This window comes from Cavia porcellus, unplaced genomic scaffold (genome assembly GCF_034190915.1).
Source record: "Cavia porcellus strain 051 isolate PalLab524CR breed Dunkin Hartley unplaced genomic scaffold, mCavPor4.1 scaffold_4, whole genome shotgun sequence".
NCBI classification, from domain to species: domain Eukaryota; kingdom Metazoa; phylum Chordata; class Mammalia; order Rodentia; family Caviidae; genus Cavia; species Cavia porcellus.
In genome coordinates this window covers 120,793,124-120,820,465 of record NW_026947487.1, presented here as the reverse complement: position 1 = coordinate 120,820,465, position 27,342 = coordinate 120,793,124, and the positions used below count along the sequence as shown (strand labels likewise).

The 27,342-nt window shown below is 47.3% G+C and overlaps 2 protein-coding genes across 3 annotated transcripts; one reads left to right on the top strand and one right to left on the bottom strand.

The window, feature by feature from the left end:
- Window positions 1–240: 240 nt before the first annotated feature.
- On the bottom strand, window positions 241–18,981 carry Spata33 (spermatogenesis associated 33). Of its 2 annotated transcripts, none has more exons than XM_013149482.3 (3): window positions 18,846–18,981; window positions 18,433–18,603; window positions 241–462 (listed from the first exon to the last, which is right to left on the bottom strand). In XM_013149482.3, the coding sequence occupies exons 2-3, from the start codon at window positions 18,545–18,547 to the stop codon at window positions 254–256; spliced, it is 324 nt and encodes a 107-aa protein (XP_013004936.1). In that variant the 5' UTR covers window positions 18,548–18,603; window positions 18,846–18,981; the 3' UTR covers window positions 241–253. The 2 variants fall into 2 exon arrangements, with proteins under 2 accessions (XP_013004936.1, XP_003461253.2); XM_003461205.5 differs by lacking the exon at window positions 18,846–18,981 and adding an exon at window positions 18,728–18,840.
- Window positions 18,921–26,021, top strand: Chmp1a (charged multivesicular body protein 1A). Its single transcript, XM_003461204.5, has 7 exons — window positions 18,921–19,056; window positions 21,117–21,136; window positions 22,560–22,637; window positions 23,427–23,573; window positions 23,858–23,986; window positions 24,311–24,498; window positions 24,760–26,021. The coding sequence occupies exons 1-7, from the start codon at window positions 19,050–19,052 to the stop codon at window positions 24,779–24,781; spliced, it is 591 nt and encodes a 196-aa protein (XP_003461252.1). The 5' UTR covers window positions 18,921–19,049; the 3' UTR covers window positions 24,782–26,021.
- Window positions 26,022–27,342: the final 1,321 nt, after the last annotated feature.

The following is a 27,342-nucleotide window of genomic DNA, read 5'->3' as shown; positions in this document are numbered from 1 at the left end:
CCTCAAGAGGGAGCAGACGGGGCTCTGGCTGCCCACAGGGTCAGCAGATGACACCACCTTCCATCTTGCACAGCCAGCCCCTTCCGACAGACGGGGATAAGCTCGTTCATGTGGCACACAGGACATCTGAGCTGGTCCCTTCCATGCTCCACCAAGCCACCATGGCTGCAGGACTAGAGCACAGTGGCGGTCACCACAGTGGGCGCCCCACAGGGCAGAGCAAGACTCTGCACACACAGCTCCCAGTGCACATTTATTCCTTGGCCTGGGGGGTAAAGGCGGCAGCTGTGCTGGGGTTCCTGTGTCGAGAGTAGGGGCCCCAGTCAGCCTGCTCATGAATGGTTCTCTGGTCCTCGTTCCCCAGGGAATCGTAGCTGTTTAGGGTCTCGGTGGATGCCCGAGTGATGATGATCTGAGGAATGACAGTTTTCTTCTTACTTGACTTCTTCAAATCAGGTTTCTCTAGAGGGAAGAAAACATCCAGATGTTTAGAGGGTGGTGGGGATGGGTCCTCCACAGCACGGCCTGTGTGGGTCAAAGGAGAGGAACAGACTGTGTCAACAGGAGAGATGCCACACTCTCCAAGTGGATCTGCAGCTCAGCTGCAGGTTGTGGAGGCTGGCTGTGGTGACAGATGGGGCAGCAGGTCTGCTGCAGCAATTCAGGTTTCCGTGCCCAGGTTCCCAGGGTTCTCTGGTCAAGTCTCCCCAGCCCAGGACTCTAGGAAATACTTTATTGCAAGCTTTAGAGACGGACCTTCTGATGTCACCCACATTTCCATGTATTTACAAGGAGTGGGTCAGCCCTGTGTAGTGCCAGGGCTGACAGCTAGTACCAAGGAGGGGCATGTGGCACCAAGACTGAGGTGGGAGGGGTGTCCTGGCCTCTGTTGGCATGGCTGCATGCTTTACAAAACCATTCACAGCTGGGTATGGGGACATACATCTGTAATCCCAGTACTTGGGGGCTGAGGCAGGATAATTGTGAGCTTGAGGCCAGCCTGGGCTACATAAGCAAGACCTTGTCTCAAAAAAACTAAGAAAAAATTTTCAAAACTACAATTACACTGATCAAATGGTTGTGCAGCACACTTTGTCCCCTTCCTGGAGCCCTCAGGGGCTGGTTACACAGTAGGGTGAATAGTCCTTGATGAGGACAGGAATAGCATTTATTTATTAATTCATGTGGTGACAGGGACAGACCCTGGGCTTTGCCCAAGCCAGGTGATACTCTGCCTGAGTCAAACTTGGCCCCAGTGGCTTCCCCGAGGTGTCCTGTGCCTGAGAGAGCAGTAACTCTAGGCACAGTAGCACAGGGCACTGCGTGTAGGTCCCTACAGCAACATTTCATGGGAACAGAGGCACAGTGAGCTAGGTCACCTGCCCAGAACTGGTCCTCGAGGTGGCAGAGGAAGACACATGCACCCAGCCTTCAACCTTGACCATGTGCATGGCCTGTGCTAGGTGACTGGGCTGTCCTTCCTTTTTATTTCTATATGAAGCCAAAAATGGAATTTCAGGGTCAGGGATTTAGCTCAGCAGCCTAAGCGCCTGCCTGGCAAGCTCAAGGTTATGAGTTTGATCCCTGATAACAAAAAAAAAAAAAAAAAAAAAAAGGCATCTGACCATATTTTGTATTTGTAGTAAATTACAGATTCATTTTTACATTGATTATAAAGTCATATATTAAGATTTTAAAAGGTTATGAGTGTTTTTAATTAAAGCTAATATATAGTGATAGGGTACACTTAGCATATACCAGACCCTCAGTTCTATCCCTAGCACCCAAAAAATAATCATAAATTAATAAATACAGCCAGACACAGTCGCACATACCTGAAACTCAGTTGCTCAGCAGGCTGAGGCAGGAGAATCACAACTTTGAGGCCAATCTGGGCAACTTAGTGAGATCCTGTCTCAAAAACTTATAAAGTTGGGGCTAGGGATTTAGCTCAGTGATGTAAGCACCTGCCTGGCAAGTACAAGGTCATGGGTTCGATCTCCGATATCAAAAAAAAAAACCTTATAAAGTAATATTGACTTATAAATTGAACATGTTCATGTACCAATTCCCTATGATAAATGTAATCAGTATTTACTGTAACATGTACTAATAAAACTGAAAGGCACATCTTCCAAATGTTTTCCATGCCTACACCCAGCATAGAAGGGTGTTTTCCACTCAGCACTATAGCCGGGCTGTGCCTGAGGTCTGCACACTGCCATGGCTCTTCTGTCCAAGGGGTCCCATCCTTCATGCAAATGGCTCTTTCAATGTGCAGAGTGTAGGTCATTTGCAATTTTTTTTAAACCAAAAAAAAAAAAACTGAGCACTTCCCTGCACTTATGATTTTCAATCCTGTTGCCGTCAGAGGATGCAGGTGTGCTAGCTCTCATTTTGGAAGTAAGCTTGACGAGCTTTCTGGATATCAAGTCCATTGCTTAGGGTCGCCTGTGACGACGTCACCAGCTGGGGAAGTTTGGGGGTCATGGAGGGATTCTGCCTGTGCTGCTCACTGCAAATGAACACAGCCAGGACCCCAGTCAACTGCATTTTATTTCTTATTATTTTTCAGACTGAGCCTAGGACCTTGGCTGTGCTATACCAGGGCTCCCCCACTGAGCTAAGACCCAGAACTCCACTTTTTACTTTTTTTATTTTGAGACAAGGTCTCGCTAAGTTTTCCAGGTTGACCTCAAACTTGTGATCCTCAAGCCTCAGCCTCTGTGTTAGCTGGGACTACAGGAGTGCCCCACCATGCCCTGCAGGTCAAGTGCTTTTTGCATGTTCTTACATGGTAAGCACAGAACAGAATGGGAAAATCAAGGTATAGAACAGCAATGCATCTGGCTATGTTCTCAGCATCAAAGGTGAGAGGAACAGAGGAGGCTGCCCTGATGCTGATATACTTGTGTTGCTCACCTTGGTACCTACAAGCAGTGCAGGGTCAAGGGAAGACAGCGTTTGCACAGGCTGTTACCCAAGAAGCCCAGGGCCCATGGCACGTTCTCCCTCCTTCCTTCCTGGCCGCAAGGCCATGCAGCTCTTAGGAACCTCCCTTGTGGCCCCGTGAAGCATGGGTGCTGCATGGGACCTCCGTCTCCTGTCTCCAACGGGTGTAGCTCCTCCCAGATGTGCTCTTCCTCCCTCCCATGGGCTGCCACCCAGTTGGGATGGTGACCCAGTGGACCACACTGAGGAGTACGGCCCTGCAGGGTGGAGGAGTGGCTCTAGGGGAAGAGTTGGGATCTCTTATCGTGCAAAGAAGAGCATCCTGCAGCCTGGACTGTCCAACTCCATGAGGCCATGTGAGAGGAAATTCAGTTTCATTTCTCAGTGTCCAAAGGTTGAGGTCTGGTTCATCTCAGAGATTAGGTTTGACCTTGAATCTTGCAGAACATTTCCAGAAAAATGGAAAGTAGAACACTGACTTCAAGTCCATATTTTGACTTCTTTCCTTCCCCAAGTAGAGAGTTCAGGACTCTCTACCAGGTGACATGACAGTTAAACTGGATTGTTAACCTGATTGCCTTGCAAGCCACCTAGGGGACTAGGAGGACACTCTGGCTGTGTCTGGCCAGGTCATGGGGAAATGACCTTAGGGGCTGTATGTTTCCCTGATCTTTCCTCTCTGGTGCTGTCCCCTGCTCTGCTTCCTGGCCACCATCAGCTAAGCATCTTTGCTCCAGTGGGTCCCATCCAGCATGTTTCTGCTTTCGACTCGGCTAGCCATGGACTGGCTCCTTTGACACTGTGAGTTAAGTTGACCTCTCCTCCTTTCAGCTGTGAGTGCCTGATATTGTGTCTCAGTGATAGGAAAGCTGACTGCTGCTTGGGTGCTCATCAGTCATGTTGCTGCCTTTGTCATTTCCAATTTTTAAATCCTTCTCACTGCTTTTCTTTGCCAGCTTGGCCTTGACCTCACCGCCTAGCACAGGCAGGCCTCAAACTCAGAGTGATCCTCCTGCCTCAGCCTCAAGTGCTGGGACTCTAGGTGTGTACCATCATGCCTGGCTGGCTTCACTGTATTTTTATACTTACACATTATGAGGGTAAATTACTAGAAGTGGAACTTTTGTGCCAAATTCGATAAATGCTTTCAAATTTTAGTAGATATTGTCAAATTGCCTTCTGTAAAGACCGTATCAGGTTGGGGGCATAGCTCCTAGATAGAGGACACATCTGGCATGCATGAAGCCTGGGTTTCAATTCCCAGCACCCCCCAAAATGTATTTAGACTGAGAAAGGCATTCCCTACTTTAAATGATAAAAACATTTAACTATTTTCATTCAGTACTTTTTTTTTTTGTCTTTTTCTTTTTATCGGTACCAGGGACCGAATTCACGACTGCCTGCTTGCAAGGCAGGCGCTTATGCCGCTGAGCTAAACCCCAGCCCCTCATTCAGTACTTTTATGTAGTTAATTTTCTTTTTTTTAAATTTTGTTTAAGAGGAAAAAGAGAAAAACACAAAACAAAACAAAGTGGTGTAAGGGTACACATAATACAGAACTACAAAAAAAAATAACAGTAAGAAATCACCTGTTAATAGATTACATATTATCATCTTGGAAATAGTTGCTCAAATCACAGTATCAAAGAATACAAAGTGGACATTCAAACAGAGAGACTGCAAACAGCTGTGTTCAATGATCCAAAAACATTAATATAGTCAGCTATTTAACACCCCTAAACACACTTGCTGTTATATCCGTTAGAGCTCTTCCCCGCCCCCTCTTTTTTACAACAAAATTTACACATTTTGGATTTTATTACTACTTAGTTCTTATTACTTTTTTTTGGGGGGGAGAGAATAAAGTCAAATATGGCAAAACAAAGCTGTCAGTTAAAACCAAGGATAGACATAGCACATGGTGTAGAACAGAGTACAAGGTTATCAACAATGGTTATCAACGTTGTCTCTTGTTTCCTTAAAAAGAATTGTCTATCTCATTAGATATTATAAAGTTGGACAAAACAGTAGAGAACAAGACCAATAAAACTTAGGCATTGTAAACATTACAGGACTTCCAAAGGAGACAATAGTCAAACCAGAATGGGCATCTTAGTGAATCTTACTGCCTTCAAAGTAGTTGCCTATACCCTCAAACTTGATACTATCGCACAGAATGGAACAGAGTCTAATCAGTCAAAACAAGATCGTGGGAGTATTACAGGACTTCAAAACAAGTTAATAGGAAATCAAAAAGAGTTACTATTATATATCCTAATTTTTTAAATTTTTCCCCTTAATTAAAACAAACATAAGAAATAACTAAATAATTTTTTTAAAGAATAAGGGAGAGATTGAGTTAAAACAGGACATAACAATATAACAATAGAGGTCAAAGCATGACTGTTTCAGCAACCTCATGTTTCACCACCCAATAACCCGATTTAATAGTAGTTACCATAGTGTCTGTCTTTTTCCTTGAAATATTTGGATAGAACTTCATATACTATAGCTTCAAATATTTCCATATCAAGAAGCCCAGAATAAAGCCTTTCTAATTAATAAGTGAAAATTTTATAAGGCTTCAAGGCCACATAATGGGGAATCATGATTACCACATATTTTTTTTTTTTTTGCCTTTTTCCTTTTTATCGGTACCAGGGATCGAACTCACGACTGCCTGCTTGCAAGGCAGGTGCTTATGCCGCTGAGCTAAATCCCCAGCCCCCGATTACCACATATTTTTATATATTTGAATCATTACTTACATTAGGGAAACTATTTGGTATTCATACATGCGAGATTGATTTATTTCACTTATGAGTATGGTCTCAAGCTGCGCCCATTTATTGATAAATATCTCAATGTGATCCTTCTTTATAGCTGAATAATAATCCATTGTATAGAAATACCACAACTTTTTTATCCATTCCTCAGTTGATGGACATTTGGGTTGTTTCCAAGATCTGGCGATTACAAATTGTGCTGCTATAAACATAGGTGCACATATATCACTGTGGTATGATGCTTTCAGTTCTTCTGGGAATATGCCTAGAAGTGGAATAGCTGGAATAAATGGGATTTCCAATCCCAACTTTTTGAGAAATCTCCAGACAGACCTCCACAAAGGCTGTACCAGTCTACACTCCCACCAACAGTGCAGGAGAGTTCCTTTTTCCCCACAGCCTCTCCAGCATGTGTTGTTGGTTTTCTTGATCCTGGCCATTCTTTCAGGAGTGAGATGGTATCTCAGTGTGGTTTTAATTTGCATTTCTCTAATGACCAATGATGATGAGCATTTTTTCATGTATTTATTTGCCATTTGCATTTCTTCATCTGAGAATTGCGTATTCATCTCAGATGCCCATTTTTGGATTGGATCTTTGAATTTTGGAGGTCTGAGTTTTTTTAATTCTTTATATGTTTTAGACAAGAGTCCCTTGTCTGAGAGAGAGTTCACTAAAATCTTTTCCCAGTTTGTGGGTTTTCTTTTCCCCCATGCTGGAGATTTCTTTTGACATGCAGAAACTTTTTAATAAGAAGTGGTCCCAGTTATTGATTCTGGGAAGTATTTCCCGTGCGGTTTGAGTCCTGTTCATGAATTCTCTACCTACTCCTATGTCTCCAAGGTTTCTACCCAATTTGTCTTCCAATAGATTTAGTGTTTCTGTTTTAATATTCAGATCTTTGACCTGTTTAGATTTTAATTTAGTACATGGTGATAGACATGGGTCTAGCTTTAGTTTTCGGCAAATGGAGAGCCAGTTTTTCCAGCACCATTTATTAAAGAGACTGTCGTTCTTCCAGTGAACCTGCTTGGCTCCTTTATCAAAGATAAGGTAGTTGAGTGTGTTTGTAGTTGTGGTTGTATCTTCTAATCTATTCCATTGATCTTCAGCTCTGTTTTGATTCCAATACCATGTTGATTTTACTACTGTTGCTTTGTAGTATAACTTCAAGTCAGGGATTGTGATGCCTCCTGCTTTGTCTTTGCTGCTTAGAATTGCCTTTGCGATTCTAGGTCTCTTCTGGTTCCAGATGAAATTTAGGAGTGATTTCTCTAGATCTATAAGGTATGTTGATGGAATTTCTATTGGGATTGTATTGAATCTGTATAACAGTTTTGGGATAATGGCTATCTTCACAATGTTTGTTCTTCCTATCCATGAGCAAGGGATGTCTTTCCACTTTCTGAGATCATCTTCAATTTCCTTTTTCAGTGTATTATAATTTTCACTGTATAAGTCTTTCACTTCTTTCGTAAGAGTAATTCCTAAATATTTCATTTTTTTGCTTGCTAATGTGAATAGTCCAGTTTCTCTTATTTCCCTCTCTGTGACTTTGTTGTTTGTGTATAGGAATGCTATTGATTTATGAGTATTGATTTTGTATCCAGCCACATTACTGAATTTATTTATTGTATCTAAGAGTCTTTCAATGGAGTTTAGGGGGTCTTCTATGTAGAATATTATGTCATCTGCAAACAATGATAACTTAACTTCTTCTTCCTATCTTTACCCCTTTTATTTCTCTTTCTTGCCTAATTGCTCTGGCTAGTACTTCCAGTACTATATTAAATAGGAGTGGTGATAAAGGACATCCTTGTCTTGTGCCCGATTTTAAAGTAAAGGCTTTCAATTTTTGGCCATTTAGTATGATGCTGGCTGTTGGTTTGTCATAAATGGCCTTTATTATATTGAGGTAAAGACCATCTATTCCAATTTTCTGTAAAGTTCTTATCATGAATAAATGTTGGACCTTATCGAAGGCTTTTTCTGCATCTATAGAAATGATCATGTGATTCTTATTTTTGGCTTTATTGATATGGTGGATTACATTTATTGATTTGTGTATGTTGAACCATCCTTGCATTCCTGGGATGAATCCCACTTGGTCATGGTGTATAATCTTCTTGATGATTTGCTGGATCCTATTTGCCAATATTTTATTGAGGATTTTTGCATCTGTGTTCATTAGGGAGATCGGTCTATAGTTCTCTTTTTTAGTTGGGTCTTTCTCAGGTTTTGGTACTAGAGTAATATTTGCTTCCAGGAATGACTTAGGAAGGATTGCTTCCCTTTCAATTTCATTGAATAGTTTGAGGAGTGTCGGCATTAGGTCTTCTTTGTATTTCTTGTAGAATTCTGCAGTGAATCCATCTGGGCCTGGGCTCTTCTTGGTGGGTAAGGACTTAATTACATTTTCAATTTCATTAACAGAGATTGGGTTATTCAACAGTTTTACATCCTCTTGATCTAGCTTTGGCACTTCATATGCTTCTAAGAATCTGTCTATTTCTTCTGTGTTACCAAACGTTTGAAAGTAGAGGTTTTCGAAATAGGTGTTGATGATCTTCTGTATTTCTATTGGGTCTGTAGTGATTTCTCCTTTTTCATTTCTTATTGCATGAATTTGAGCTTTTTCTTCCCTTTTTTTTTAATAAGGTTGGCTAGGGGCTTATTGATTTTATTTATTCTTTCAAAGAACCAACTCTTTGATTCGTTGATTCTTTGGATTGTTTTCTTAGTCTCTATTGCATTGATTTCTGCTCTGATTTTTATAATTTCCTCTCTTCTTTTGGCTTTGGGCTTGACTTGCTCTTCTTTTTCTAGCTGTTTGAGGTGTAGCATCAAGTTATTTATTTGTATTAGTTCTGTTTTCCTGATGTGGGAACTCAGTGCAATAAATTTTCCTCTCAGGACGGCTTTCATTGCATCCCACAGATTCCGGTAAGTTGTATCTGCATTTTCATTTTCTTTTAGGTATTGTTTAATTTCTTCTGTGACCCACTGATTACTCAAGAGTGTTTTATTTGGGGGCTGGGGATTTAGCTCAGCGGCATAAGCGCCTGCCTTGCAAGCAGGCAGTCGTGAGTTCGATCCCTGGTACCGATAAAAATGAAAAAGACAAAAAAAAAAAAAGTGTTTTATTTAGTTTCCATGTGTTTGCGGGATTTTTGCAGTATCTTTTATCATTAATTTCTAATTTCAGAGCGCTATGATCCGATAACATGCAAGGGATGATTTCAACTCTTTTGCATTTGCTTAAATATGTTCTGTGAGCTAATATATGGTCTATTTTAGAAAATGATCCATGTACTGCTGAGAAGAATGTGTATTCTGATGTTGTTGGGTGGAACATTCTGTATATGTCTATCAAACCCATTTGTTCACAGGTGTGATTCAGTTCTGTTATTTCTTTGCTCATTTTCTGTCTGGTTGATCTGTCCCTTGGTGTCAATGGCGTATTAAGGTCTTCTGTTACAATTGTGTTACTGATAATTTGAGTTTTCATTTCTGTTAATAATTGTTTTATATAACTGGGTGCTCTGGAGTTTGGTGCATATATATTTAAGATAGTTATCTCTTCCTCTTGGAGTTTTCCCCTTACGAGTATGTAGTGACCTTCTTTGTCCTTTATGGTCATTGTTGGTTTAAAGTTCACGTTGTCTGCAAACAGAATGGCTACTCCTGCCTTTTTTTGGATTCCTGCTGCATGAAGAATTGTTTTCCATCCTTTGACTTTCAGTCTGTGAGTATCCTTCTGGGTTAGATGGGTTTCCTGTAAACAGCATATGATTGGATTTTGTTTCTTGATCCATTCTGCTAGTCTGTTTCTTTTGATTGGTGCATTGAGACCATTTACATTAATGGTTATTACTGTTAAATGCTGGTTAATTGTAGGAATCTTATCTCTCTGCTGTTGCATCTTTATCTTTCTGTTCTGTTTAATTATTTGCTTTGCTTAGTGGTTTTTTCCTTTGTGTATCTAAACTGTCTTTCAATATTTTTTGCAGGGTTGGTTTGGTGTTCATGAAGTTCTTCAGCTGTTCTTTGTCATGGAAGTATCGTATTTCACCATCTATTTTGAATGATAGTTTTTCAGGATATATCAGTCTAGGTTGGAAATCATTTTGCTTTAGGATCTGGAATACTTTACTCCATGCTCTTCTTGACTTTATTGTTTGTGATGAGAAGTCTGCTGTGATTCTGATAGGTTTTCCTTTATAAGTGATCTGTCTTTTCTCTCTGACAGCTTTTAATAATCTATTCTTGTGTTGGATTTCTGGGATGGTGATTATTATATGTCTGGGTGTAGTTTTATTTTGGTTATGACTATTTGGAGTTCTATAAGCTTCACTGATCCTGATGTCAGTTTCTGATCTCATGCTTGGGAAATTGTCAGCTATTACTTCTCTAAATATCCTCTTGATATCCTTTATGTTGTCTCCTTCTTTTTCATTAATCCCTATCGTTCTTATGTTATTCTTCTTTGCATCGTCTTGCAGTTGTTGAATTGTTGTTTCCTGATTCCTTGTTATTTTTAAAAGATCTTTCCTTTCCTGTTCACTAGCTGCAATCCTGTCTTCAAGGTCTGAAATTCTATCTTCACTTTCATTAAGGCGGTTTTTACAACTTTCAGTGGAGTTTTTTATTTCCTGTATATCTCTGTGTATCTGCATTATGTATTCTGTTTGTTTCTTATATTGCTCGTCTAGGGATTCTATCTTTTTGTTTAGTTCCTCCAATTTTTTATCTGTGTTTTCTTTAGATATATTTAGAATCTCTTTCATTTCTTTTATCATTTCTTCTTTTATCTGGGAGATTATTTCAAGTTTGAATTTCTTTAAAGCTTCCTGGAGTTGCTTGTCAATTTCAGTAGCTATTGTGTCCGATATATGAGGATGGGATATATTTTCTTCTAAATACATTCCTCCTAGGGTTTCTTGAGATGGGCTGGAGGTTTGAGGTTGTAATTTGGTCTTTCGTTTTGTCATTTTCCTATATTTCTGTGTTTCAAGTGTTATTTGAAAGCTTCCTCAGATCTGTTGAAAATCCCCTTCTATGTTTGCAGCTACTGAGACTCTGGCACCACGCTACCCCAAGCCATTGGGCCTGCAGAACCAATGGCCCTCCTCTGCCTGCTCAGAACTCCGCAGTTCCAGACAAGCTGGGCCTCAGGGACACTGTGCGCCCACCTGCCCCTTGGAAGCTCCCCAGCTCTTCAATCGCAGCCGGGTTAGGGTACTCACCACAGGCCACAGTGCCTCAGGAGCCTGTGATCCCTCCCTGCTTGCAGAGATATCCACAGTCCTCCAGACACACAGAGAGGCCGATACAGGCACCCCAGATCCGCCCAGCTCCTCCTCTGCACACGGATGCCTAGGCGTGGCAGCAAAACAGGCTGGGATGGGGGGGGGGGGAGGATAGTGTGGGCCCGCCCACCCGTCCGGAGCTCAGCAGTTCTCCAAGTGCAACCGGGATGGAGAGGCAGATGTAGAGGCCTCAAACCCACCTCTCCCCTTCACTGCACCTGGAAGCCTGGAGGGACCCAAACAGTCTGGGCCGAGATATCCACAGTCTTCCTGACACACGGAGAGGCGGATGCAGGCACCCCAGATCCACCCAGCTCCTCCTCTGCACACCAATGGCTAGGCGCGGCAGCAAAACAGGCTGGGCTCGGGGGATAGTGTGGGCCCGCCCATCCGTCGGAAGCTCAGCAGACCTCCAAGTGCAGCTGGGAGGGGGAGGCGGATGTAGTGGCCTCTAACCCACTGCTCCACTTCACTGCACCCAGAAGCCTGGGGGGTCCGGAACAGTCTGAGATTTGGGCAGAGCGTGCTGAGCCCTCACCACAGGCTGAGGTGCCTCAGGAACCTGTGATCCCTCCCTGCTTGCAGAGATATTCACAGTCCTCCAGACAAAGGAAGGGGCTGATGCAGGCACTCCAGATGCGCCCAACTCCTCCTCTGCACACCGATGGCTAGGCGCGGCAGCAAAACAGGCTGGGCTCGGGGGATCTGTAGTTAATTTTCTATGTTAAACTTTTTGACTTTTTGAATAAGGATTGAGGTGAAAATACTGATAAGCATTGTTTCCTGAAGTGTCCAAGCTCAGCTGCTCTCTTTAGTGGACCTGTGCCCCCATGCTGTGCCCTGAACTCCCCGTGCCTGCTGGGCCGGCATGGGGCCTGCTGAGCTCTGGCCACTCTTTCTCTTGCTGTTCCTGGATTGTTCTCAGCAATCTGTCATAATCCTTTGAAAACCTAGAGGTTTTGGTGTTTGAATGAACACAGAATTTTTTTTTTTTTTGAGACAGGTTCTTGCTCTATAATTCAGGCTGGCCTTGTACTTACTATGTGGTCTAGGCTGGCCTTGAACTCACAGCGATCCCCCTTCCTCAGCCTCCCAAGTGCTGGGATCATAGACATGTGTCACCACTCCCAGCCAACACTTTTATGTTATTGAAGCTTTCCAGTCCATTTAAGACTTTAAATAAACTGCTGAGTTTGCCTGTAATTCCACCACTCAAGAGTCTGGGGCAGGAGGATCACTGTGACTTTGAGGCCAGCCTGGACTATAAAGTGAGTTCAAGTCCAGCCTAAACCACATAGTGAGACCTTGTCTTAAAAAGACAAAAAAAGGTCTTTAAATCATTTAGAAATGTGTATCTTTTTCGGGTTCCTGATACATACTATTTGTGCTGTTGTCCAGGCAGCACAGTAGGGGTCAGGAGACATTCCCCACCAACCGCTTGAGTTTGGGCAGCATCCTAGGCCACCCCTTGTCCCACTGCTACCTGTGACTTGCTCATGGCCAACTCTGGAACTTTGGAACATGTCCTGACTTGGGTGGCTCACACCTTGTCAGTCATTCCTGTCAGCCTCCCCTAGAGACTCTAGGCACACCTCCTAAGAGAACTGCTGCACGCCTGATTTACCTCACTGTGTGATTTTTACTTTCCTGTCTCTCCAGCATGATTTTTCTGTTGATGCCGCATTTTTCTCAGCACAAACTCCCCCCAAACACTTCCTCCTGATATGCTTGCAATTCTTTGTTCACCTTTCCCAAGAACCTGGAATCTTATCTGTGGTGTCCATCCCATGTATCACTAATGGTGGAGCCTAGGGCCTTGTCACTGAGCTACACCTCCAGCCCTTGCGTTTTAAATTTTGAGACAGTGTCTCCCTAAGGGCTAAGTCACTAAAATGTCCAGATTGGAGTCAAACTTATGATCCTCCTGCCTCAGCCCCCCCTAGTGCCGGGATTACAGCTGTGCTTCTGTACTGGATTGAATCCAGAGCCTGAGGCTACTGGGGAAGCAGCCTGCCACTGAGCTGCATTCCAGCTCTCTGTTCATTACTGTACCACAAATGATCGTAACGACAAGTGAGCAGCTGAATTGACACCTTGTTTCTCTGTTTCTGTGGACCAGGAGTCCAGGTGTGGCATGGCTGGGGACTGAGCAGGCTGCAGCCTGGTGCTGGCCAGGTGTGGCTGGGGTCCTCTCTAACTGCTTCGGAGGTGGGAAGAATGTGGTTCTGTGGGTTCAGGACTGTGGCTCCAGTTTCCCAGAGGGCTGTGGGCATGAGTTTGACTGGGTCTTCCACAAGGTTTCAGAGCATGGATCTGTGCTTCATGCAGTCTGTTACAAATATTTTTTAACCATTTTTGATTTGTTTATAGGGAATTTAAGAGAGGTTTTAAGTTGTTTTTTTTGTTGTTGTTGTTGTTGTTTGGGGTTTTTTTTTAGAGGGTTTCACTACGTAGTTCAGCCAGACTGTTCTTTTCTTTTGGTACCGGGAATCAAACTCAGGACCTTGTGTTTTCCAGGCAGGTGCTGTGCCAGCTATATCCCCAGCCCTCAGACTGGTCTCAACTTACTACGCTCCTCCTGCCCCAGCCTTCTGAGTAGCTGGCATTAGAGGTGTGTACCACTAGACCTAATATGAAAAGGGAACATCAATACTACCAGCTATCTTATTAACCCTAGATTTATTAATATTATTTTAGGTTTTTATTTGTTTGTTTTAGTACCGGGAATCAAACTCATGACCTTGTACTTGCCAGGCAGGTGCTTACACTGCTGAGGTAATCCCTGGCCCTTTGGGAGTTTATTTTGAGGCAAGGTCTCTATGTAGTCAGGTCGAGCTTTGAACTATGTATTGCAGGCTGGCCTTGAACTCCAGGTGATTCTCCTGCTTTGGCTCCTGAGTGTAGGGATTGCAGGCATGTACCACCATATATTTTAATTATTATGACTTTTGAGATATTTTTTAATTTTTAATTTTTAAAATGTATACATCCATGTGTAAACATATTGTCTCACTAGTGTGAGAAGCTGAAACAACGTATGTATATGCATATTTATACATGTATATAGAAAATAGTTAAGATAGTTATACTACTGATTTCTCTGAGTTTTTCCCTGAAGAGAAAATCTTGTGCTGGTATTGTTCAGACAACTGAATGCAGATGTCTTGTGCTCTGGGTGAATGATTTGGGGATGACAGTGCACAATGTATGTACCACTGTTGCCCCCAATAGATGTGTCTTGAAATTTTGTTTTTATTTTTTTCACTTTAAAATACAATGGATTTGAAAAAAGACTTGATGATTCTGGTATAAAAATAAATAAAATAAAATCCATGTACATCCATAGAAAGCTGAGTTGAAAGAGCAGGACACAGCAGTCCATGCACCTCCAGCTGTGTTCCCTGCATCCACACTGCACCAACTGCAGGACAGTGTGGGCACTGGGCAACCAGTGTGGCTGGTGGTGTGGGCAGGAAAGGACCTAGCCTCTCCAGGACCCAGGACGCCCTCACTGCCTCTGTGACCTCCTCCCCGCCCCGTTTGAGCTCCTGACACCATGATCCACCCCCCACCCCCAACTCCAGAGAAGCAAAGACAATGAATGGCACAGCTTCGAATTGTGAAGGTGGGTTTTTTCCTCAGTGCTGGGTCAAACCCAAGGCCTCCCTGTGCCAGACAAGCTCTCTGCCACTGGAATACACCCTCAGCCCTTTTTGTTTAGTTCTTTTTATTTTGAGACAGGGTCTCCTGAAGTTGTCCAAGCTGGGCTCGTTTTTGATTCTCCTGCCACAGCTTCATGAGTAGCTGGGATCATAGGATGCACCACACCACCTGGCTACAGCATGGTAGTTTTCAACAGCTGACAGGTAGGTTGGCACATGCTGGTAATCCCAGCTGGGGTGGGAACATTACCTTGAGCTCAAGACCAGCCTGGGTTAAGACCAGCCTGGACTACACCATGTCTCAAAAAAACAAAAAATAAACAACAAAACCAAAATAAATACATAAACAGCTCTTAGACTTCTCTTAGTTTATTTTTTTATTTTTAAAAAATTTTACCAGTACATGTTTGCAGTATATGATTTCACTCATCACATACATTACCCATCCTTTCCCCAGTTTATTTTTCAAAGTCCTCTTGTAACTTAGCATATTCTACTTTCAGAATAAACTTATTATGGAAATACTCAAAACACACATGAAAATAGTATGGTGTGATATCTATATCTGCACCAGGCAACTTCAATCAATATTAGTCCATTTTCCTCACTTTTTCCCAGTATTTCTGAGCAAATTCCATATATGTAATTCTACCCATACGTATTATAGTATATCTCCCTATCAGGTAAGGACTTTATTTTAGCTTTACTACAATAGCATTATCACAACTAACAAAATTACCTAGATTCTGTATTATTATCTAATGCTCATTCTGACTGTCAGGACAACCCACCCCATGGAGAGGCACACCTGTGCACACCAGCACTTGGGAGGCTGAGGCAGCAGGACTTTTGAGTTCAAGGCCAGTGTGTGCTATATCTTAAGGCCCTGTCTCAAAATAAATAAATAAGAAACAAGGCTCAGGCTGAGGATTTAGCTCAGTGGCATAAGCCCCTGCCTTGCAAGTGTGCAGTCATGAGTTCAATCCCTGGTACCAAAAGAAAAGAAAAGAAACAAGGCTGACCCAGTCTGGGTTTACACACTGAGATTTTGGTTCATTACAACCCCTCGTTTCTTTGTGCCATTTATTCATTGAAGAAACTGGGTTATTTTTCAGCAGCAGTTCCATCATTCTAGAAGAGGCTGATCGTAAAGAGGTGGTGCATTAATCTCTACAGAGATGCATATAGGTGCAGCAGTGCAAAACCCTGAGCTATGCAGACCCAGCAGGGGCAGTCTGACACTCCCAGCCACCACGGTGATCCACACAGGACAAACTTCTTCCTGCCTCACTCCTTCCTCTTGACCTGGCCTCTGCCCTTGTGCAACAACTTATATCACACCCCAGCAGCTTGAAACAATTGTTCTTTCTCACAAGTGCAGGGTCAGAAGCCCAGGACAGATGTAGTTGAACAGTTACTCCTATGGGGGTCCCAGTAGTCACAGGCAGATGTTACTAGGCCACACCTCAGCAAGCTCTGCTGGAGGTGGTGAGGCTAGGATTGCTCCTTGCAGCCTGCATCCGTGCGGCTTCCAGCCTCAGAGATGGGCACCACTGATGCAATTTCTCTGGGGTCTCTCACATTGCCTAGCCTGGCCTCAAGCCATGCTCTGCCTCGGCCTCCCAATGAACAGGACCACAGGTGTGCCCCACTGCACCCAGCCAGACACAGTTACTGTGTTCTTTCACATTGTTATTTGCATTGGTCCAGAGGATCTGGTGTGTGCACAGGGTTCATCTGGTCTCTTTCTGCACCCCACCGATGCAGTTCTAAGAACATCTCCATCACTAGAGTCCCCTTGTGTTCATGGCCCATCCTCACTTCCATTCCTGACCCCAGACAGCCACATTCCTGCTTCTTCCTACTGCTCTCTCTTCCAGGACATCTCACACACAGGCAACCCTGACTCTGTGTATCCTTGGCCCTGGCTCCTTTCCCTTGGCAAGGAGTTTGAGGGTTATTCCACAGGGCAGGATGTGGCTTGTTCCTTGTTCCCACTGAACATGTTCCATTGCTGAAGAAACCCCAGCCTCACAGGATCTCACTGTGCAGCTCTAGCTGGCTGGAACTGGTGATCCTCCTGCCTCAGCCTATCAAGTGCTGGGATTACAGGCATGCAACACTTCACCTGGCTTATTTTGTATTTTGAGACAGACTAAGTTGCCCAGGTAAGACTCAAACTTGCAATCCTCCTGCCTCAGCCTCCCAAGTTCTGAAATCACAGGTATGCACCTCAGTATTTGGCTAGTCTTCTGGTTTCCCTTCAAGTCTGCCATCTTCTAACCCTGAGTGACACTGTGTGACAGATGCTGCTGGTGCCCTCCAACTGATAGTCCTTTGCTCTGTCCCTCCCCACTCATGTACTTGCAGGGCTGCACCCACCCTAAGATGTTGGCCAGGGAAGCCCCTGGGGAGCGCAGCCTGGCCAGCAGCAGCAGGGAAATGTACCTGTTGGAGTCTGTGGGCAACACCAGAGCCCTTTGACTCCCTGGAGCAATGGAGGAACTCATCCCTGACACCAAGGATGGCAAAGGCCTTGACATCATAGCTGTGCTGCTGGGCAACCACTCTGAGTGCCTGTTTCTACCCCTTTCTTTGCGACCTTAAACACTAAGTGACAGCCGCCTCCGCTGGCTTTTCTGTAACTGTGGTGGAGGCAGTTCCTGAGAGTAACACAGCATTTTCCATTGCTCCCCAGGACACTGACTCTTCCAACAGCCCTTGACTGAGGGGCTCCCAAATTCAAGCCGGGGCCTCTCACCAGAGCCCAGTGCCTGGATTTCAAACTGCCTCCTGCAGCACTCTTTGCTGATGCCATGGGCGTCTTAGCCTGAGATGTTCCTGTTCCCTGACCAGCCAGTCATTCTTCCACATCTGAACACGGCACGCCCTGCCCCGGTCTCTGCAGAGCAGCTCCTGCTGCTTCCACCTCCTAATCCTTCTGGAATTCCTGCCAACACTGCCTCCTGGTTCCCACCAGGTTACATTTGGGCCTGGAATGCTGCTCCTTCCTGAGCCCCTTGCTTTCCCTACCAACTCTGGTTTTGGGATCAGAAAGACTTTCCAAAGCACAGATCCCACCATACCTGTCTTTTATTTCTTTGTCTTTTTTTTTTTTGTCTTTTTGAGACAGGGCCTCACTATGCAGTTCAGGCTGGCCTTGTGCTAACTTTTTAGCCAAGGCTGGTTTCACACTCAAAACAATCCTCCTGCCTCAGCCTCCCGAATGCTGGGATTGCAGGCATGAGCCACCACGCCGACTACTTATTTGTCTTTTTGAGACAGGGCCTCACTGTACAGTTTAGGCTGTCCTTGCTTTCACTTCGTAGCCCAGGCTGGCCTCGAACTCACAGCGATCCTCCTCTCTCAGCCTCCTGAGTGCTGGGATTACAGGCCTTTTAAAATATTTAACAGTGCCTTCTTCACAACCCATATGATAAATATGTATTTGGGCTTCTTCGTGCCTTTTTGGGAGGGCTGGACACTGAGGACTGAACTCAGGGCCTTCGAACTAAGCTATGTTTCCAGCTCAGTTATTTTTTGAGGTAAAATTTCTCTAAATTGCCCAGGCTGAACTCCAATTTGCAATCCTCCCACCTCATCCTCCCGGATTACAGGCATCTGCCACCACCCTGGTCTCAACAGAGTCTTAGAAAATGAGAACCCTGTTCACCACATCCCCGAGCATCTCGACGACGGTGCAGGCTTCCTGGGGTCTCCTACCTTCCCCGGAAGCAGGAGGCTGTCTCTGTGCGGCTGTCCCCGTCGACAGGAGGTTGTCCGAGGGCTTCCCCGACTCTCCGTCTGCTTGTCTGGACTCCTGGGACTGCTTCTCCATCAACTTGTCCTTAGACTTCGTGAAAAAATAGGAGGAACCCTTTTTCTGCTCTTCATCTGCAATACAGGAGTAACGAATCACATCCACAGCTTACTGAATCCGGGCGACGGCGCCTGGCTCTGCTGCCCGCAGGTCCGGGAAAACTCGGGCAGCGGGCTCATCCGGCGGCGGGTCCGTTACCTCGCCTGTCTTCGGTTTTGCTTTTGGAAAGTCCCATAGGAGAGCCCACCACTCCGCGGGCGCCTGCCGTCCCCAACTTCTGCAGCCCGTCCCAACCCGGCTGATTTACAATACTCACCCTCGCACTAACGCCCAGGCCGGTCACTACGGTAACCATACGCCTCGCGAGACTTCCAGGATCCTGCTCTAGGCAAGCGCCGTCCTCACGCGAGAGCAAGCCTGGAGACCGGAAGTGGCAGCAACTCCGGAAGTACCCTCCGCTTCCCGCTGGTCCGAACGCTTGTGTTGTTGCGCTGCCCCGAGGGGTGCGCCGGTGTCAGCCATGGACGGTAAGGGCCGCCGGCCAACTGGGGCCGCGGGTGGGACTCTGTAGACTTCCGGCTCCCTGTCCCGACTCGACACCGTGCATCCTGCCACCCGGGCCTTGATCCTGACCCGACTCAGATCCCGCAGGCCTCCATCCCTATCTCGACCCCGGATCGATTCCTGATTCCGACCTAAGACCTGGACCTCAGACCCCTCCTCCGACCCTGGTCCTCTATGACTTCTCTCCAGCTACATCCCAGCTGTGAATGAACAGCAGATATCATCTTTGGTCTATGGGGCCTTGAAATGTAGGATCACTGGGTACCAGAAAAGGTGACAGTTGAATCCCCTAACCTCAGCATACCACCCAGAGAAATGGGAATGGAATGGCTTGATCAAATGCTGTAAGCCTTACAACAGCTATTGGAGATAGGAAGACAAGTTGGGGCAAAGGCACCCCAACCAATCTACTTCCTAATTCTCTTTCACTTCCGGATGCTCAGAGCTCAGGATCCTCGGAAACTAGAAAAGCTAGATGTGGGGGCGTACCTGTAATCTCAGCACTAGGGAGGCTGAAGGAGGAGGATCTGGAGGATAGCAAGACCCTGTCTTAAAAACAAAAGCAAGATGAAGGTGCCTCCATTTGCAGAAACCTTTGTGGGCTTGTATGATAGACTTTTATTTAAAAAGATAACTTTTCAAAAGTACAAAGCTGTGAACCACACCACTGTCATAAAGGAAGTGTGCAGGATCTCTGTGTGGACAGAGTAGGCAGGGCTACCTCTACCCTCCCTTGACCCTGAAAAAGCCTGGTTGGGTGCCCGACAGCTCACTGGACCTTTTTAGGGAACTTTTCTTAAGCCCCACTGGACCTTTTTAGGGAACTTTTCTTAAGCCCCGTCAGATATCTGTGACCCATGGTCTAGAGCACTGAGACTGGAGGTGGGTTGGTCAGATGGGTGGGCCACATCTGGGCAGTGTTGTTTTATCTACCCCATGTCCAATGACAGAGACCCAGCTGACTTTGGCCTTGATCAGCACCTGCTTTGAGGCGTGACATATTGGTGGCTGCAGAGCTCATCCAAAACCCTTGTGTCATTCAGGAGCCTTGGTCATGTGTGGACATTTGGTGTGCCTCTGGGCTGCTGGGGTGAACCCTATTGTTAGCAGGGTTAAAATCTTAGTAGACTAGATCAGTCTGATCTACCTGACTCTTAGTTTGATTAATGATTATGAAAGTGCCCTAAGACTGACGTGACTGACTGACGAGACTGACACAGTGCCTTGAAAGAGGCAGCTGCCATGCAGCCAGCTCTCTGGTGGCCTGAATGTTATCACCTTGCTATTTCTTTTTTTTTTTTTTTTTGGTACCAATTCACTACTTCATGCTTGCAAGGCAGGTGCTTATGCCACTGAGCTAAATCCCCGGCCCAAACATATATTCTGATAGATAGAACAAACTTTCAGGCATACAGGCCTGAATCAGTATTCCTCTACTGTGTATTGTTTTTGTTATTGTTTCATTTTTGGTACCGGGGATTGAACTGATGACCTCGTACTTGCCAGGCAGCGGGTTACACCGCTGAGCTAAATCCCCAGCCTTCACCTTGCTATTTCTATCCATTTCCCTTTGGGAAAATGGAGTATGTGAAAGAGTAGACTGTCAAGTGCTAAACATTAAGTTGGGAAAGAATTCCAAGGTGTTGGCAAAGTGGCACTAACTATAAACCACTGTCACAAGTTCTTCCCATGGGTGAAAGAGAGCTGTGCACAGCCCTTGTCTCTTTCCCCCTCACCCTTTCTGGGTGGCTATGCCACCTGTGTTCCCAGTGAGGAAAAGGGTGAGGGAGAGTCTGTGTTGGCTTGATCCCTGTGGCTGATTGAAGGGGCCAGGCCTGGCAGCAGCCCAGGTGAATTCTGTCTGCATCTGTGTTCCATGTTGGCTTCCAGCATCCATAGGCCCTTGGAGTCCATCTCTTGCTAGAAGAACCACTTGTCATGTTTCTTAAAACTCTCAGACATTTAAAAAAAAAAAAAAAAAACTCTCAGACATAGCAAGACCCTGTTTCCTGTGTCTTTGCAGATACGCTGTTCCAGTTGAAGGTATGTGCCCACGGACTACTTATCCCAGCCCTGCCCTGCCGATTAACAATGAAGACAAGTGGGACAAGTCCCCAGAAATACGCAGATCCTCAGAAACAAAGTTGGGGACAGATTGTAAAACTATGAGCGACTGCCACACAAGGCTTAGATTGCTGACCCAGGCAGGATCATGGAGTGGCTCTTGTGTCCACCTGAGTAGAAGCAGATAGCTCTGGTTGCTCTGTGAAAGACAATGTTATCTTCAAGAAGCACAGCATCAGTCTATGCACATGCCTGGATGGTTTGCAAAGGATTTAAAACTCTTGAAGGGTTGGGGATTTAGCTCAGTGGCATAAGAAGCTGCCTGGCAAGCGTGAGATAATGAGTTCGATCCCTGCTACCACAAAAAAAAAAAGCAAGGCTCCCTCAAATGTGTTACAGATCTTTTGTTTTGGTGGTGGAACTGGGCACTGAACTCAGGGCTTTCACCCTGAGCTACATTCCATTTTTTAAATTTTGAGACAGAGTCTCCCTAAGTTGCTCAGGCTTGGATTTAACGATCCTCCTCCCAGAGAGCTGAGATTGCAGACTGCACTAACATCCTGGGTTATACATTGCAAGTATGCAAAGGGATGTTTGTAGCTCCCTAGTAGTACAGTGCCTGTCCTGTCATGTTTCTTTAGATCTTGCACAGCTATGCATCCAGGGTCAGGGTCCTCTTCATGGCTAGTTCTGAGTCGGAGGGAGGTGTGCAAGCTGTAGGACGTATCTCTGGAATATTATTTTTGGTACTGGGAGTCAGACTCACAACCTCACACTTGCCCAGCAGGCACTATGCCACTGAGCTATATCCCCAGCCCCTCTAGAGTATTCTTTTGGTACCTCAGTAAGATGCTCTTGCTGTGGCCAGATGTCCTCACTAAAGCAGTGATTGTGAGAGGCCTCATGTTAGGGCCTGCAGGGATGTGAGCCTATGATATGCTAGTGACCAGGGTCCCATCGCTGGCTTCAGACTGGGGTGGCTAGACTGGGGACCCTGATACCACTTCCTGTTGGTGTCAGTACAGCAATTAGGTCTAGGGGAGATGAATGTTTCTTTTCCTATGAAGACTCTGCTTCGAGGACTGTTTTTATCTCAAGCTCCATGCTGTTATTTTGGGGCTACCCTTTAGCAGGTTCTTGCCATTCTCTTCTGAGTTGAAAGCCCTTCTGTGAGCAGCCGTGGGGTCTGTGGCTCAGTGGGGTATTCATGGAGAGGACAGGATTTTAGAAAGTTCTCACAGAGACGAGGTATTTTCTTCCTCACTCGGAGGCTATCTTTGACAGCCCCCAGGGTGTCCACCAGAACACACATGGGCAGGGCCCAGTGTGGACGGGAACTGGATGTGGGGCCTGGAGAAGGCTGCACTGATCCTGTGTGTGGGTGATGCATGGCCTCTTCCAGTTCACAGCAAAGCAGCTGGAGAAGCTCGCCAAGAAGGCAGAAAAGGACTCCAAAACTGAGCAGGCCAAGGTGAAGAAGGTGTGTGGCCTCCCTGTGTCCAGGGATGTTCTTTTTACCCTTGTTTTTGTTGGTTGTTTCGTTCTGACATCTTTCCTTTTCTTTTGGGCTGAGCAGGCATACAGGAGCAGGGTGACCCCACCTTCAGCCTGTTTAGTCTTCTTGTGTTACTTTCCCGCCTCCTAAGCTTCACCCAGGGCTGCCAACTCTGCCATGGTCCCATTGTTCCTCCCCTAGTCTCTTGTGGAGCTGGTCCCAAGGCACTGGGGTCTGACAGAGATGCAGGCTGCCCTCAAGGGATCAGGACAGGAGACTTGTGGGACCTCAACTGTGAGAGACCAGGAGAGGGAAAGAGAGGGGTGGGTGTTCTCAGAGACTGAGCAAAGCCTGTGCTGCTCTTTAGTGCCTCGTTGGTGAAGGAGTCCTGTGGTGTGCATCTGGGGACTCCTCACTCCAACTTGGGACTCCCAGTCCAAAGGGATGCAGCCAGCCAACTGAAGCCTGAGTTGTGCTCTCTGCCTTTCCCTTGGTGGCTGGATCGCAGGTCCTGAGTGTCATGCATGCTGCCCTACGCTCTTGGCTGAGCTCTTCAGGGGCCTAGAGCCCCTGCAGACTGCACACTGCCACCCTCCATCCTCAAATGCCTGCTCCTCTGCAGGCCTGGGCCTCATAGGTATTCCTGGTGTGCACCCCAGGGAAGGCTGCAGGGCCTCCCACAACAGCAAGCCCTGCCCTCAGAGGTTAGTACAAGGCTTCCTACAGGGTGGCTGTGACTTTCAAGGTACCCATGAATGCCTCTCTGGCCCTTAGGCACTGCAGCAGAAGAATGTGGAGTGTGCCCGGGTATATGCAGAGAATGCCATCCGAAAGAAGAATGAGGGTGTGAATTGGCTGCGCATGGCGTCCCGAGTGGATGCAGTAGCCTCCAAGGTGCAGACAGCTGTGACCATGAAGGGGGTGAGTATGAGGGGTCTGGTGGGTGGAAGGGGGAGTTGAGGAGCCATGCTGGCACGGACATGGGCAGGCTTGGGAAGGGCTTCCTAGGGCCTACACAGCTTCCCATGTGCCACAGAGGTCACAACTGATCGATCCCTTGAAGGCCCCATTGAGCTTTCAACAGCCAGCCCCAAGTGGCTATGTTCTGGGTCTCCTGTGCATGTGTGTGCCAGCCTGTAGCATTTCCTGAGTCGGAACCTGGGCCCATGGGTGACCCTGTTACCTTTTCCCACTCTCTGGCCCAGGTGACCAAGAACATGGCCCAGGTCACTAAAGCCCTGGACAAAGCCCTGAGCTCCATGGATCTGCAGAAGGTGTCTGCAGTGATGGATAGGTTCGAGCAGCAGGTGCAGAACCTGGATGTACACACATCGGTATGTGGCCACGTGGTCTATGGTGAGCACGTCCAGAGAGGCAGCCTGCTTCTCAGTGTCACCAGGAGCCCTCTGAACAGATCTCTGGTGGGCTGGGAGAGGGGGTAGGTACTCAATCCCTGCTGGAGAGGCCAAGCACAAAATGATGTAGAAAGTGGGCACAGGGCTGGGTGGCAGGAGAGCTCCCTGTGGTGGGCTCCCTGTGGGGGACAAGGGGACAGAGAAAGTGTCCTGAGTAGAGCAGCCACGTGGCCGGAGTGGGATGAAGCCCTACGAGTCTGGGGTCCCTGTGGCCCGGCCTCCACTGCCCTGACATCCCCTCAGGTTATGGAGGACTCCATGAGCTCAGCCACCACGCTGACTACACCCCAGGAGCAGGTGGACAGCCTTATCATGCAGATTGCCGAGGAGAATGGGCTCGAGGTGCTGGACCAGCTCAGCCAGCTGCCCGAGGGCGCCTCAGCTGTGGGCGAGAGCTCCGTGCGCAGCCAGGAGGACCAGCTGTCACGGAGGTGGGGCCATGCCCTGTGCAGGATGGGGACTTAGTGTCTGCGGTGTGTGCAGTCTGTCTGCATGAGTGCTCACTTGGGGAGGGTTCTCCGCTGCTCCTGTTGGCCAGCATTTTTCATTAGCACTGTTGCAGGACAACCTGGAGCTGTGGGGACCCAGAGGGATAATGAGGTGCTGGGATGGAGCTCTGGCTTGCATCTGGTAGGGTGCAGTGTTTCTGAATCCCTGCCTGGCCTCTCTCAGAGTCTTGTGTTGACTTCCAGGTTGGCTGCCTTGCGGAACTAGCTGCTCACTGTGCTGTGACATCCTGCACTATGACATCTCAGAGGCACTTGTCTCCACCCTTGCCCTCCTTGCCCTGCAGAGCTGTAACCACCACCTTGCTGCTCCTCTCACCACCAGGCCTGACAGCCTCCGAGCTGATCCTGTCTCTCTTGTATTGGAGCTGGGCTATGTCTTGTAATTGAGGCAGCATAGACTTGTGTGTGGGTGATGTCCGTGACCCTGGGCCAGCAGCAGGGAAGTCACTAGGCTCCCTGCACCCCCTGTTGTGGCCATGACTGCAGACCTGCTGCTCCCTGCAGCTGAAGGGGTCGCAGCTACCCTGCTCTTGGGCAGCTCCCTGACCCCCTCTTCACTGCCCTGCAGGAGGGGAGGTAGACCTCTGTGTGTGAGAGATGTTGAGTGCCACCAACACTGTCCTTGGGCCTTTGTGGAAGGTGCCCTGCCCCTTCTCCGTTAATCCAGGCTAGGCCCATCCACAGCTGCCAGTGGCTGAGCCTGCTTGGCCTCCTGCCCTTGCTCCTCAGTTCTGCAAGGTGTCTAGTCCACAGGGACAGAGCCATTGCCTGGGCCCTCATCCTCTTGTGGCTCCTCTGGAGGTGCCTTGGGCCACTAGGCTGAGCTCTGCATTGCCTGTGTCACTGACCAGAATCTGGGCTCCTGTGGCAGCCCCGCCTCTTCCTGGTGCCTCTCTGTGATGCCACTATGTGTCTGTCCTGCATCTGTAAATGACAGGTGCCATGGGCTGTGACCCGCCTATTCCTGAGCTTGGAAGCCAGTCCCTGGCAATGTGGTCCCTGGGGCTCTGTGAGGACAGCCTGCCATGTGAGGGTCAGCCAGGGGGACTAAGGGCTTCCAGCACAACCTGCTGTATTTGTTTCTTTTTTTCTGTTTCTGGAAGTTTACTTCATGTTCTTTAACTCCCAGGGTTTTGTTTTTGCCAAAGTAGAAAGCAGGTGGCCCGCATGTGTGGGGTCCACCCGAGTGGCACTAGTTCATGGACTTTTTCTGAACATGGTTGGTTCTTTCTGTCTGGACCTGGAAGCCGAGGTGGTAGGGGGAGGGGAAACTGGTGAGGCCTAGGTGTGGGGGTCCAGGTGCTGTCTGGCGGTGGCCCTTCCAGACTCCCCACATAGTGTCGTGTGGGGTGCTGGCCAGGTAGGAGTATAGGGGCATCAAGGAGGGCAGTGTGGTCACCCTCATCCTGAAGTGCTGTGAAAGTAAATAAGTTGATTGTTGAAAACTCTCTGGCTTTGCTTTAGTGGCCTTGGGTGGGCTGGGGAGACACAGATGAGACCCAGGATGCTCTCTCCCTCACACCCAGGTCAGGGGTTGGAGGCCCAGCTCACGGGCTGGAGGGAGGCAGGGCTGCACTGCAGTTACCAGTTGAGTCCTTCTTAAACTGCCACCAGCCTTGCTCACAGTTCTCAGACGTGGTCTGTTCTTTGGTTCAGCACAGGCATGCAGTCCCAGCACAGTGTTGCTGCCCAACCTCAGTGCCTCCATCCTACCTAGGCTACAATGCTCACCCTACAGGGCTCCGGCCCGCCTGCCCCTTGTTGTGGGCCCTCAGCATCCCAAAGAGGGCACATAACTGCCCAACTCGCACAGCTGTGCACCCTCTGGGTGATGGAGGCACATGTTCACACCATGCTATAATATACAGCACTGAGTAAAAACTTTCCCAGTTAGCAGAATGAGGTATCCCACCTCAGCCCACCAGGAGCCTGTCTTAGTTTTTCTTCTGCAGCCCTCCAGCCCCATCAGCAGTTCTGGACAAAAGTTCTGGCTGGATCTCATCCATCTTGAGGTCATCCATGCTCCTGATAGACCTTTGAAGCCACTCGTGGAGCTGCCCCTGGGCCAGATACATGGAGAAAAGGCCAAGCCTCATCTTGGGACAGTGCCATGAAACTGGGAGACCATACTACCCCTGCTCCCTGCAATGGGTGGTCTGGGCCATGGAGGAGCTCCAGATCCATCCTATAACACAGCCCCACCCCTGGGCCGTGGCCACTGCATCCACTCTTAGACCAGAAGTGGAAGTGTCACCCTCACCCTCACAGTGTCCACCCTCACCAGTGTCTACCAGTGGGGCAGCACTGGCAGAGCTGTTCCTGTCCACATGTGCAGTTGGCGTGAGCTCAGCAGCTCCTTCCTGGACATGGAGTGACAATGAACTGAAGCCCACAAGCCACCTCCAGATACCTCTAGCTCTGTGGAAGGCATGGAGCCTGTGCTCTGACTGGCAGGTGGCAAGGTGATGCCATCAGTGCCTTGCGTCTAAGAGGTGTGGGGCCCGGCGCTTCCACACACCACGTAAGGCTGTTAGGGATGCACTACAGAGTCACGCCCTGGGTCTCTGTAAAGACAAATCCAAAGGCTGCAGGAGCATACATGAGCCAGGTACAGGCACATATGTGGTATGTCTCCGTGAGTGTACCATGTGGGCCGTGTGTGCAGTGCATTGCATGAGTGCGTGTGGTGTGGTTTCTGAGCTGGCTGTTTAAAGAATCCTTGCACAAGGTGTGCAGTGACTTTTCCTGAGGTTCTGGGCTCCCCTA

What these genes read in the sequence shown, in the direction of transcription:
- Chmp1a (XM_003461204.5), top strand. An exon ending in AGCAGGCCAAGGTGAAGAAG is followed by an intron (nt 22,638 to 23,426) that starts GTGTGTGGCCTC and finishes TCTGGCCCTTAG; the next exon opens with GCACTGCAGCAGAAGAATGT. An exon ending in ACCTGGATGTACACACATCG is followed by an intron (nt 23,987 to 24,310) that starts GTATGTGGCCAC and finishes ACATCCCCTCAG; the next exon opens with GTTATGGAGGACTCCATGAG.
- Spata33 (XM_003461205.5), bottom strand. Translation starts at nt 18,764, where the DNA reads ATGGGACTTTCCAAAAGCAAAACCGAAGACAGGCGAG. An exon ending in CAAAACCGAAGACAGGCGAG is followed by an intron (nt 18,604 to 18,727) that starts GTAACGGACCCG and finishes CCTGTATTGCAG; the next exon opens with ATGAAGAGCAGAAAAAGGGT. An exon ending in GCCTCCTGCTTCCGGGGAAG is followed by an intron (nt 463 to 18,432) that starts GTAGGAGACCCC and finishes TCTTCCCTCTAG; the next exon opens with AGAAACCTGATTTGAAGAAG.